The sequence below is a fragment of the Xiphophorus maculatus genome, chromosome 14, assembly GCF_002775205.1.
Source record: "Xiphophorus maculatus strain JP 163 A chromosome 14, X_maculatus-5.0-male, whole genome shotgun sequence".
Taxonomy (NCBI): Eukaryota; Metazoa; Chordata; class Actinopteri; order Cyprinodontiformes; family Poeciliidae; genus Xiphophorus; species Xiphophorus maculatus.
In genome coordinates, this window is record NC_036456.1 from 6938409 (window position 1) to 6951489 (window position 13081).

A 13081-nucleotide genomic window follows, 5' to 3' on the forward strand; every position below is an offset into this window, starting at 1 on the left:
CTCTTGTTTTTCTCTACAACGATACAACAGAGAGCGCTATTTAATCAAACGGCTGCTCAGGGGATCAGTTCCAGTAAATGGACTGATTTGTTAAAATGTGCAGGAGCTGCATTGTTATATTGTTTTGCTGTCAGCTGTTTGGTCATCCAACAGGACCCAACATTATCTCCTCTAAACATTTTATTGGTGGTTTATTGATCACAGGGTTCCTACACCATCTGGGATTTGATTAGAAATGTTTCTTTCCCTAAAAACACATGGAATAAGGCAATAAGAGGAGAGAATATCACCATTTCCATCCACTGACCAATATTTATGCCATCCGTCTTGTGTTGCATCCGTCCATCAGTTTATCTGTCCATTCATGAATCTCTTTTTTTCCATCCACCTACCTAGTTTTTGTTCATTTATATGTTCATCCTTTTGTCTATCTGTATTTTTTATGCCTCCACAGGTCTGTCGCAATAATCAATTAATCAATTAATCGCATGATAAATTAAAACGAGCTCAATCATTTTAATTTGCGTCTTTTATCGTTTTTCTCTTTCTACCAAAAACTGGGTAGTAATAGTTTTCAGTCTGGTGCTTTGGTCTCAAATATTAATTATTTTAAAGGATAATTGTGTTTACAGAGATTTCATGATCTGTTTTATTTCTTGTTTCTGTTGTTTTTATTTTGTTCATTTATTTTGAATATTTAAAATGTCTTCCATCTCCTTTGTTAAAAGTTTACTCATCTTTGAGAATGTGCCTTGTTATTATTATGCCTTAGCCATTATATTACTTGAAAATTGCCTCAAAAGAGCAATATTATCACATCGTCCAGCAAAATTCATTCACGGCTATCATCCATTCGTCTTTTCGTCCATCTATCCATCCATTATTTTCAGAATCATAAATTCAGAATTCATAATAAATCTTCCAGAAGTTTAAAGAATCCTGAGACTGAACCCAGTTTGTTGGTGCAACGACATTAAAATAAGAGTTTTTACACACAAAAGAAAATGTCAGACGGTGCTGCTCAATAAGAGTTTTATTCTTTCCCTGGGAGACTCACAAATATCTTTTTTGTTGTTGTGCAGCGTTCTGTTCAGATAATGACATTTCTCCCCACAGTGAACACACTCTCGGGTGCATCAATAGATTTCCTCATGAACAGGCTTTGCTTTGAAACCTTCGGCAGCCTGCACAGAATCCTAAATTTCAAAGCGACGACAGTGGAAGAGCGGCGTCCAGGTTCCTAAATCTAACGGGATTAGATTAGCAGGAGGTTTGGGAATCCTCCCCACAGCGTAGCCACAACATTGTTTCCCTATAAAACTCGTCCTGGTTGCGTCTCCCACAGCGTCCTTAGTGAAAGTTTGTGGGATAAAGCTGGTCCAGGACAGCCTTACTCAGTCGTATTTAACTGCATTCCTCAGGACTGGAGAGCCAGGCGCTGCAGCAGACCACCCCGGCCATGAGTGTAGATTTCGATGCCGTGTTCGGGAATAAGGCCACACCCAGTAACAACGGCCCACAACCTGCAGCCGGTAAACAGCCCCTCGCTCTGTCCGACTGTCCGGACAGGGAAGTGACTAAAACCCTTTGGCTTTGATGGCAGCGCTCCAGAGCTCTGGACTAACCTTCTGATTAGTTTCAGCAATCTGTGTCTGCTCTAGGGATTGGCTTTGGTTTTTTTGCTTTCTAACTCTGCTTCATGTTGTGGTTTTTTTTTGTTGTTGTTATCTAATAATGACCTCTTTCACAGAGACGGAAACCACAAGGTCTTGGTATCTGCAAACTTCAAATTCAGTGGAATCTGTCTTACATTTCCTCCTTCTGGCTTACTTTATTTTATTCTCTCGGCAACTGATGTAATCAATCTGTCTTTGAGCTCTTTAAAATGGACACCCTGCATTATATTTTCAACTGTTAAACCTTCAGATTAGGTCACTTTGTGACCATTGTGTAACTTTGTTTAACCGTTTTCCCTCTTCACAGGTGAGGATCAACTTCCACGCAGTGTTTTTGTTGTGCTTTTGAAACTTCTTTGAATTTCATCACATACACTAACTACGACTTCAGTTTGTGTGGATGTTGCGTAACATGCCACCACAAAGTAGAGCATAACTGTGCAGTGGAGTGAACATCAGGGAAGGGAAGCTAATACCGTACATCAACCTGAACCAATCGTTTCCATAGTCATGTGTTGTAGACAATCCAGTCAAACTCCAGACCTAGATCTAGTTGAGCCTTAAACATTGGCTTTCCAGGACACGTTCCACTAATTTGACAAACATTTTGGTCTTTGTATGAAAATCTGGTAGAGAAAAAACCTGAAAGACTTGAAGGTGAAACTGTATTTTGTTGGACAACTTTGCAGGGTGTCTGTGCATCCTAAAAAAGTCTTTAATTCGTGTATCTAAAATGAAGTCCTTGAAATGTCTTAAAGTTGTTCTTTAAAAATGTAAGGTGACCTTAAATAAGTTAACCAAAGGTCTAATATTCTGTCCTGGCATACATATTCTATGTAGATAATTTTTTTTCTTGAGGGACTTTACTGTCAGTCAAAAGTTTGAGTCACGCTACCAGCTAGTAAACCATTGCTAACTAGCTATCTAGCTAGGTTTATTGTGTCTATCAACGTTTGTCTTCGCCATTGACTCACTTCTACTGCCAACCCACTCAAGGATAGGTGCACTCTGTGCATAAAAGGCAATCTGGGGTTAAGGTTGTAGAGAGAATAGTAAAATATTTTAAAAATATCCGTAAATTTCTATGCAACACAGCTCTTACATTTCTTTCATAATGGTCTTAAAAAGTCCTAAATTCGAGTTGGTGAAACCACAACTTTGGAACCAAACCATGTATCTTTGTCCTTTCACAATAAAATTACAAACCGCCTTGTGTTGCTCCAGTGCTTAAAATCTTGATAAAATACATTGAGTTTTGTGCTCGAGAAATGCTCGAGAAACACATTTGCAAGGCAGTGCAAGTAAAGTTTCACTCTTGCTGCCATTTCAGAGATGAACTTATTTCCTGTCTTCTTGTTATTGAGCAGTTTTTCACAACAGCAGCGCCCATCTGTCACAGCCCCCATGTGGAAATTTCTACTGATAATTTATGAAATTTCTCAACTAACTTGAAAAACGTTATATATTTTTATGAAATAGAAATGTTGGAGAGGAATTTGGATAAAAATCTTTCTTTAAAAAAGCATCTTCTATGTCATTTTTTGATTTTTTCCGCCTCCTTTCACCTTGTGTTTAGACCCAACAATTGGAAGCTTTTCCGTCCAGACTGGTTCTGTTTGGAGGGATTCTTTTCTACTAATAAAGCTTGTGTTGAAACGACCAATAAACCATCTGGGCAAACCGACCACATCTCCCAAAAATCACTCTGTCTCCAGCTGCTCCACATGTGCACTGATGTTTGCATGCACACACACACACACGCACGCCGACGTGTCTGTATGTTTGTAAATGTGTCCATTCACACGTCCTCCATCGTTTCCCTCTCCTCCGTCTGCCTGCTTCTTCTCATCTGTTGTGTTTTGTTGTCATTCACACCATTGCCACCTTCCTCCTCCTCTTCCTCGTGTCTCTGCCTCCTTTCGTTTCGTCTTCGCCTCGCCGTCTCCTCATCACACATCACAAGGCAAGAATCACCCAGGCAACTCGGGTCCATCTGCTTCCCCTCCGACTCCTCGCTTTTAAAATAAAGAAATCCTTTTTTTTCTCCCCCTCCTCCTTTGCACGTTTTGCTGCAGCGGTTTTTCTTTTTAATATTCCCTAGTTAACTGCTGCAATTTTTTTGTTTTCGTTCTTTCTGATTGGTTAATAAATGAGGCGCCAGCTTCTCTATTCAAATTTGTAGATTTCATTAATTTTAATTAAAAAAAAAGTCCTGCCTTTTTTTTTGTTTTGTTTCCCATCTCATCCTCATAATTGTTTCTTCTGTATTTATCAGCAGTGTCTGATTTTTAGGTTTTAACTCTTCTTCTTTTTTTAATGTGGAACTAAAACCCACCAAAGCTGAAGGAAGTCACCAGAAAACTAATCTTGGAGCTCGTTTCAAAAAGTACTTTTGCACTCGACTCGCTTTTGTGTGGAGTAATCATGGCCATCTGGACAGAGGAGAGCTAATAAAGTTTGTCACACAGAATTGAATTTCCTCACTCAGATGAATAGGAAAAGAAGAAAAGCACCACTTCTCTTTTGTATTAAATAAACTCCCTGTTGCTACTTCTATTTAAAAAAAAAAAAAAAAGCATGATTAGGGCTACATTGGATGCTTCGCTACAATATCTACAATACAGTTTAGGTTTGGCAACGTTGGAGTAAACGTAAATAAATATTTTTGGAGAATTAACAGAATTTTTCCAAGAATAAACGTGTGAAAGTGTCAGAGCGCTTCACTTCTTTCATCAACATTCTACACATAAATCCCCAATTAGGATAATTTGGGATAAAGTTTTATGCTCATTTATAAAATAATAAAAAAAATCACATGAACAGAAGTATTCCCAGCTTTTTTCAGCCTGTTTCCACTGATTGTCCTTGAAATGCTTCAACATCTTAAATGGAGTCAGCTTGTGGTAAATGCAGTTGATTGGACTTGATTTGGGTCACCTGTCTATATAATGTCCCTCATTTTGTGGAAAGATATTAATTTAACACAATTTGGAAAAAAAAATTGGAACAAAAACAAAATGCGGAAAGAAGTGAAACGCTGCGTTTACTTTGTGGACGCACTGGATTAACTGTTTAGTTCGGCAGTAGATGGTAACAAACAATAAAGAGCAGGGAGAGCCTCAATATGGCCTTTCAGAAATATCCATACTCCGTACATCTGACTTTATTACCTTACAGTGACAAACTTTAGTGCATTTTGTTGGGATTTTGACAATTAGATCAACACAAGATACTGTATAACAGTAAGGTAGAAAGAAAAGTACACAAACACATTGGTTTGAAACCGTTTATCGAATTGACCATTTACCTAAACTCCTGGGCTTAAAGTAAAGGACAGCATGGATCAGGGAAGAAACCATGCTAACCGTGGAGGAGCTGCAGAGATCCACTACTCCAGAAATCTGGAGGAAACTATTTTCTTTTAAAAAGCCATTTTGGTTCTCCATTGAGAATGAATGAAGAAAAAGGCTAACCATTCCCCCCTCCGTATAAAACGATAATTGGGAGATTTTTTATCACTCTTAATTTGGGCTACTTCCCAAAAGACGGTGAATGTTTAGACTTTTAAGTAAGTCTGATAAGATCTGTTTTAACCACGTAGAGAAGATGGTGCCACTCAGGAAAAAGAAAAGGAAAATTTTGAACCACTGTGAAAGATTTTTGCCTCTTGCCTGGAGAAAGCAGCTCTAACCAAAGAGACTGGAGAGTCACTGTCAGTAAATTATGGGGAGTGAATCTCATGTCTGAGTAGATTTCACTGCGAATTAATAAAAATGAGGATTTTAAATGTTTCAGCTCTGTTTTCACTCCAACAGGTGGCCATGATATCCATCAATTACATCTGCAACAGTAGATACCGTTGAGTGCCCATTGTTTGTGCTGAGTTTTAGACGTTGTCGCCTTATTAAACTTGAGTTTACATCGGTTAGCAACCAAGTGCTTTTCAGATGAGCTATTGGAGGAGATTTGCCTCCTTCCTCTCCTTTGATCTTTAACCCATATTGACAGTCAATCCGACTCCAAAGCATCTAAGCCAACACCGATAACATTCATCCTCCCAGTTCAATACGACGCTTCTCTTCCCCTTCCACCCATTTTTCATCCAGCTTACCTTCGTCTGTGTGTGTGATCGACTAAAGCCACAATTTTCTTCCCGTCTCAATAGAAAGGCTCTGTAATTCAGAAACCTTCACTGACACCGCGGTTGAAGGAACATCAAGAAGTGGGGGGAGAGCAGCCATTTGTTGCAATGCCGACAATGGAATGGCAATTAAACTCAGGAGGGAAAAGGGTGATTTCATTTCTTGTGCCTGACTCGCCCTCCACCCCTCCTCGTGTTGTTCCTCAACTTCTTCTTTTTTTTTTTTTGTTTTTGCTTCATCTCTGAATTTCATCTTGCCATTTTTAATTTTTCTTCCTACTCTACGCTGCCCCACCTCCCTCGTTTTCTCATCTTGCTAAGCCAGCAGTGAAAGTGTTTTTTGAATCTCTTGTGTCAGCAGCGCTGTCAGGCCTGCACACCGCTTCCTAACTAAATATTATTCCTCCCTCTTTTTTTTTCCTCTCCCACCATCAGTTGCCTGTCTGTGATTTCCTCCCCTTCGAGAAGACATTGTCCATTTATAAGCAGTAAATATTAGTTTTCTGCTTTGTTCAACTCCCCTGGTATTTTAAAAAAAAAACTTTGTATTTGGAATTAAACCAATAGTGCAAACTTTTGTATACACATATATTTATTTATTTTTTAACCTGTCGCAAACACCTTTTTTTTTGCATCCAATACACACATGCACACTAGCAGTCACACCTCCAGGTTTTTCTACCAGCAAATAGTAACAACCATTAGCTGAATGAGTGCCAACACGGGAGTTTTTACTGCTGGCTCCTAAACTCACATGCACACCAATACAGGAAATTACTCTGTCATTTTCACGTATAGGCAATGGACACTGGAGGGGGGGGGGAAGCAAACAATGCTATTTCACATGCTTTCAACCAGGCACACTCATATTCATTCAAAACTAATCACTGTTCAGAGTCGTAGAGTGAATATGACAGCTAGGATCATGTAAATCGGTAACCTGGATGAATGCAATCTACCAAGTCAGGGATTAGAGGCCGCTACATGACAGGAATACTGAAGAAATGTAGAAATGTTCATTCTCATTTCTGCTCACAAGATTAAGGTTTATAGCAAGAGACGACTTAGTAGAATTTTCTGAGTAATTCAATTCAAAAATATTTTATTAATCCCAGAGGAAGATTAAATGTCACTCATACAATTTTCCTCAGATTTCTTGAATTTCTGGGATTTCAGCTTTACTGTTTACTTCTATTTCTCCTTCTTCTCCCAAATAGTGTTCACCCTGCAATGTTTTTCTTAAAACTGCTCTACATTGGATTGGTTCTCTCAGTAGCTTTAACACATTGGGTAATATTAGCCAAAATTCCCTGAGTAAGAATGGCTGAGATATTAGCTAGCATACAAAGAGAATAACATAGGGTTAGCTTAAAGATATTGGTAAATATGAGCTAGCATAGCTAAATAGCTGTGTAATATGCAGAATATACAAATGATGTTTGTTTGGCTAACTTAGTTGCTTGAATGCGGTGGCTAATATATGGCCAAAATCCTGTGAATCAGTTTGGCTAACACATTAGCTAGCTTACAGCCAGAATAACATAGGGTTAGCTAAGATATTGGCTTGAAGGTGCTGTAAAATTTTAGCTAACATTGCTATAATAGGGAATTATAGCAACTGAATTACAGATATTTGTTGGTAGAATATAAGTCAGAACATACTAATGTCAGCTGAACATATCTTTAAATTAGTCTGCTTTCATTGTCATATCTAGAATAGTAATAAGTCCAGGAAGCTCTGACTTTACACAACTGTGTAGGTCACAGAGTTCAGCGCATTCAATTTGTTTTTTATCTGATAGTCAGAAGTACTATGAGTTTCAGTGTGAACATACAAGCTAACATGCTCAATTTACATAAGCTAGTTTAGCCAGAATAGTTGCTTGAACATATTAGTTAATATTAACTCAGGACTAATCTACTTTTACAGTTAAAAATGAGTTAGGACTTAATATTATCAGTTCTTTCAGTCAGAGCTATTCCATGTTATGCTTTTAGGATAATGTATTCAATTTTAGCTAGGTTAAAGGTCCCACTGACATTTTAAGTGGTGGAAATGACTCCTAGAACTAAGAGATGAGCACAGATGCCCCAAATGTTAACAATGCAGAATAATTGTGCTTTAGCTTAGGTTATGTCTCCAACTTGATATTATTTGCTTGTAGTTAAATAAATGTAGAATTTAGGCATTTAAAAAAACAATGGTAAAACAAGTTTTTAAGATGAATGTGACTCAAGGAACGTTGTCCTACTGGAGCTGTGGTGCTGACATTTTAGCAACACTAAATTGACTCACTCTCTCTCTCTCTATGCAAATCATGCAGCTACCACACACTTCATACATTGTTAAATATGTCCTGATAACTTATTTTGAGAAATGTGTGTGTATCATGATTTTTCCTCTAGATAAGAGCGACATGTTTAGAATGTTCTTTTGAATTTCTGGGAAGTACATTATCTGCAGTACACATAGTTTAAAAGTAGATCAGCTTGCCATAGAGTCATATTTAGCGCCATTGTACTGCACAGTGAGGCGGGACGTGTGACCTCTTCCAATACAATAAAGCACAGGATTGTTCAGAGTTTAGAAATGTTACTTGTAATCTAAAATATTTCTGGCTATTGAATTGCTCGGTTTCTGATGTCGTTTATCAGGCTGCTTAGCCTCTGGAGCTCACTTAAAAGCAGCCCGGCAGTTCAGAACCATGTCCTTTATGCTTTGGATGCTCGAATAAACAACTTACTGCCTGATATGTTTCACAAACCCAAAGTTCGACAGTCCTTCAGGGCTTTATTTCACTTTCTAAGCTGTAGCTGCACTGCTGCTGTTCGGCAAACAGAGAAGCCCATTTCCTCACAGAAAATAAAAACTACAAACATCTCTGCTCTTGCTTTTCTCTCTTTTCATCTGTCTCTGGGTATCTTGTGAAGCTTCCACACATTATTCATCTCTTTACAAGGTTGTTTGAAGCCTTTCAGATGTAAAAAGCACTTTTTCTTTCCTATTCCTCCCCCCCACCATCCCCAGCTCATCTACATGAACAAAATTGATTTCTTGTGCAGGTTTCGATGCTCTCGGAGACCTGTTAAAGCCCACAGTCACCGCGCACACCGCACCACCTCCTCCTCCTCAAATGGCCATCCATCCTGGAGGAAAGCTGCTAGCCAATGACCTCGACTCCTCTCTGGCCAACCTTGTGGGCAGTGAGTGCTGACACACACAAACTTGTTAACAAAGAGAGAAAACGAGTCGGAATAGCTGCGCAGCAGATGGAACAGTTACATAACTTTACCAACGCAACACCGGGCCTTGAATAATTGCCAGGCGCTGGCTGTACTGCGGTTCCTGTTGAACACAAGTCCAGAAGATTTTCTTTTCTTTATGTTCTCTGTTTCTTCTTCCTGCTCAGATCTGCAGTTTGGTGGAACCGGTGCCAAGAAGTAAGTTTTTTTTGTTTTTGAAAGATTAACGCAGTTCCGTACTACATTTGCTTTCTCACGTGTTTGCACTCTGGCAAAAGAAGTGCTCAAATTAGTATTTAACATGTGCATGAAAAAAAAACACTCCCAGCAGACTTATTGTGGTGTTCTGCTTGTTCTTCAACAGGCCAGAGATGCAGTGGAACCAGGCTGGTGAGAAGAAGCTAACCGGTGGCCAAAACTGGCAAAATAAGACCATGTCGACCACGCAGTGGAGCCCCGCGCCCATGGCTCCACAGCCCATGCCTGTGCCACATGTGGTGAGGAACCTGAGCACATGTGACACTGTGGACAGTTTATCTGAGAGAGCTGTCGAGGTGTTTGCAAGTTCTCGAAGGCTGCAGTAATCCTGCTCACGATTATTCAGTTTGCGCAATCTTTAAAAGTCTTACTGTGTCTATAATTAAGGCCCTAAAATGTCTTAAATTTGCTAATAAAATGGAAGTTATCCTTAAATACATTGATCACAAGTTTTAAATTTAGTTGTGGCAGGATTATTTAACCTCTTATATTCCGTGCAGTTGGGTTTTCTTCCTTCCAGGACTTTTCTGTTAGGTACAAGTTTGAGTTGCGGCCAGACATGCCACTAACTAGCTGCTAATGTACCCTAGCTAACTTGATAGCTTTTTTGCGTCTGCAGTGGATACGTGCAGATTTATTGCTAGATGGCTGGACGATGTTGATCTCTGCCACTGGCTCACTTCTTTTGCCAACCCGTGCAGTGCTACGTGTATTTAGAGTTTAGATTTATGGCCCGAATCTGACCTGAAAGTTGGGCCATAAATAAATCAAATGAGTCACAAATCACACTGCATTTTTATTACCTACTTATATTTATTAACATTATGAATTTTATAAACTTTGTCGTCTGAGCCATCACTTTTTTTTGTCTATTTGTACTACTGATGTGCCTCAAAATTACACTTCGGGGACAATTAGTTGTTTGAATTTGAATACAGCCCAGAGAAAACTCAACGTGAATGCAAAATATGAAGTTATTACTTATTATACTACTTATTATAGTTGAAATAGAGGAAATCTGTTGAGGTAATAAAGACAGTAAGTAGGGCACGGACGTTAATCTGCATATTGCGCACACATGCGGCTCCGCTCCCATCGATCACACATCCCAGAAGATTTGCACATGACTCACCATGACGTTACAACTAGAGACAAGATGGAGCTGGAAGACATTAAACAGCTAAAAATGGCAAAAGTTACACTTTACAGTTTAAAAACAAAAGCAGTAAAATCATAAATAAAATAAAATGCCCGGTTTCCGTCAGGCTCAGGCCTATAATTAAAATGAATCAGTCGGGTTGGATCGGGCTCAGGCCTGGTTGAGTTGAATTCTTCTGGCCCAATCTAAACTGTATGCGTGTTCTGTGCAACAAAAGTTTGGCACTTTGGGTGTTAAGGCTGTAGAGAGCCATACGCAGTGTGACGAGCACAAAGCTGCTGCCAAGAGTCACAAACAAACCCCAGAAATGTCTCAGTTTTGATGTGGTGGGGCCAAAGCTCCCCAGAAACAGTCGGCGCTGCCACTAGCGCTGATCTAGACGCAGCATTTGGTGTGAAACACACTCTGAAATGGGAGGTTTAGTGGATTTTAAACACGGAGATCAAGCACCAGTCTTAAATTTCAGTTGTAATGAACTTAAAAAGTCTTAAATTTTAGTTGGTGAAACACGAGGAACACCGACAGAGCTAAAGTTCACAAATTTCCATTTTGTACTCTTGTCTTTATTGGTCTTTGTCTCTCCTCTAGACAATATTTTTTTTTTCTGTTTTACACGATGATGTGAGAAATGGTGTTTCTGGGCCTGCAGCCAGCTGCTGTTTAGCTTCGCTCTCTGTGGTTTGACAGAAGGGGGAAAAAAACGGCTTGTGACTCTAACAGTCTAATTTAGCTCTAATCTTCCAAAGTGTTGCCGATTTTTCTCTTCCAGAATTTGCTTAATTCGAACTTAAAGGAACCGGGTTAACGCACGGTGCTTTCAGGAACTTGCAGACATCTTACCGGGATGCTCAGTGGGTCAGAAACTGTTGCAGTGAATGCTGGTTTTTCCTCTCAGTGCATGTCAGTGTGTGGGCGTGTGTATATTTGCACATTATCTCAGTGCGGTCTTTAGCTGCGTGTGCATGATGTGTGCTGATCTTTGCAGCTCCTGATTGTCCTCCTGATCTCTGCTCTGCAGTTTTTGGCTGACGAAGACAAAACTGTCACTAACCCTGTCTTCTTCTTCTTCTTCTCTCTCTTTCGCTCTCCTCTCCTGTTGATCGTCTCCTCTTCTTCTTCCTGACTCCCTGTCCTCCCTCACCTCGCTGTCTCATCCCGTCCAATATCTCCTTCCTGGCATTTTTGCACCGTCATCCGCTCGTCTTCCTTCCCGTGTTTGCCTGCCGTCCTGCTCCGCGGTGACTCCCGTTTGGCGTCGTCGTCCACTCGTCCTGTTTTCGCCACGCTGCCTTTGTCGTCTGTCCATCGTCATGGTGACCCCGGGTTTTCTTTGCTTCCTTTGAGAACTCTGTGCTCCTTTTTTTTTTTTTTTTTTTTTTCATTTTTTATTTGCTGTCCTCACCACCTTTTCCACAAATTTTGCTTACTTGTCCGATTCTTCACCGTCCTTTGTTTCACGTAAACATCTTCTCCTTCCTGTTTGACTTCGCTCATTCTCCTGTTCTCGCCTCCCCTCCTCCTTGTCGTCCCTCTCTCTTTCTCTTCCTCCTCTCTGTCCTTTGTCCCTTTTCCCTGTTGCGTCCTGATGCAGAATGGAATGTTCTATACTAGTTATGTAAGTACTTATCTCTGTTTAGTAAGACAAGTCCCAACGAGCCTCTCAGAAATGTCTGCTTATCCTCCTCATCTTTCCCCTCCTTTACCTCCTGTTGCTCTCGTGTTCCCCGGAGACACTTGTTGGAGAATTTGGACTCTTGCTTTCTGCTCAGTTTCTACACATAACTTCCTCGTGTCTGAGCTGTACAAGCCGCCAGTGTGTGCTCCAATTTTCTAAGCACTAACCAAGCTTTTCAGCTCTGCTGTTTGAGCCTCTCTAATCAGGCTTTCTTATGAGTTTCTTTTGTACTTTGCCTGTTATTCTGTTAATTGTTTAAAATAAAAACAACCTTTTAATTCGGAAACCCTCAAGAAGTACAGAGCGGTTCACAATAGGGACGGGTAATATGGACTTAAAATGTTACCACGGTATTTTGTGGTATTGATGGCAATAAAAGCGACAATAACTATTTATCACATCTTTTTTTATATGATTGTGGCTGTGACTCTGTGTCACGGCAATCATAGTCCCACAAACACAAATGCTGCTCCTGAAAAACATTCCCGTTTGTAATATGTTCACCAGCCACATAAAGAAATGTGATTCGTGTCACTAAACTGTGACGCAATCACAGTGACTGCACTCAATTGTATTTTCAAACTTGTTTCTGTTTCCTGATTCTCTCAATGAACAAACAGTGGAGGACAATAGTAAAACTAACAATCTCAACAGCATGGACAGTTTTCAGGGGGTTTAAACAAATTTCGTTGGAATTTATCGTGACAACAGCAAATCAAAATCCTTATCGCGATAAGAAATTCGTCACGATAAATGATGAGCGATACGCTTCGCTAGCTGGCCTTTGTTCTGGAACAATCCTGACTTCTTCACAGAACAGCTTAAATCGGGTTGCAGGTGGGCTTTTTCTACATATTACAGCAGATTAGTCATTTTATTAATCCCACCGTGAGGAAATTCACTTGTTACAGCAGCGGAGTAACAAAATA

General features: G+C 39.9%; 1 protein-coding gene across 5 annotated transcripts in view; it reads left to right on the forward strand.

Moving 5' to 3' along the window:
• The window catches only part of LOC102219765 (phosphatidylinositol-binding clathrin assembly protein-like), a 100783-nt gene that overhangs the window by 77216 nt on the left and 10486 nt on the right, over positions 1-13081 (forward strand). For 3 of the 5 annotated variants that reach the window (XM_023346175.1, XM_023346176.1, XM_023346178.1), the window contains 5 exons: positions 1422-1532; positions 8881-9021; positions 9228-9258; positions 9425-9557; positions 12069-12092. In XM_023346175.1, the coding sequence (XP_023201943.1) occupies positions 1422-1532; positions 8881-9021; positions 9228-9258; positions 9425-9557; positions 12069-12092 (440 nt within the window). The remainder of the gene's footprint in view (positions 1-1421; positions 1533-8880; positions 9022-9227; positions 9259-9424; positions 9558-12068; positions 12093-13081) is intronic. The other 2 variants (XM_023346179.1, XM_023346177.1) reach the window with 2 other exon arrangements.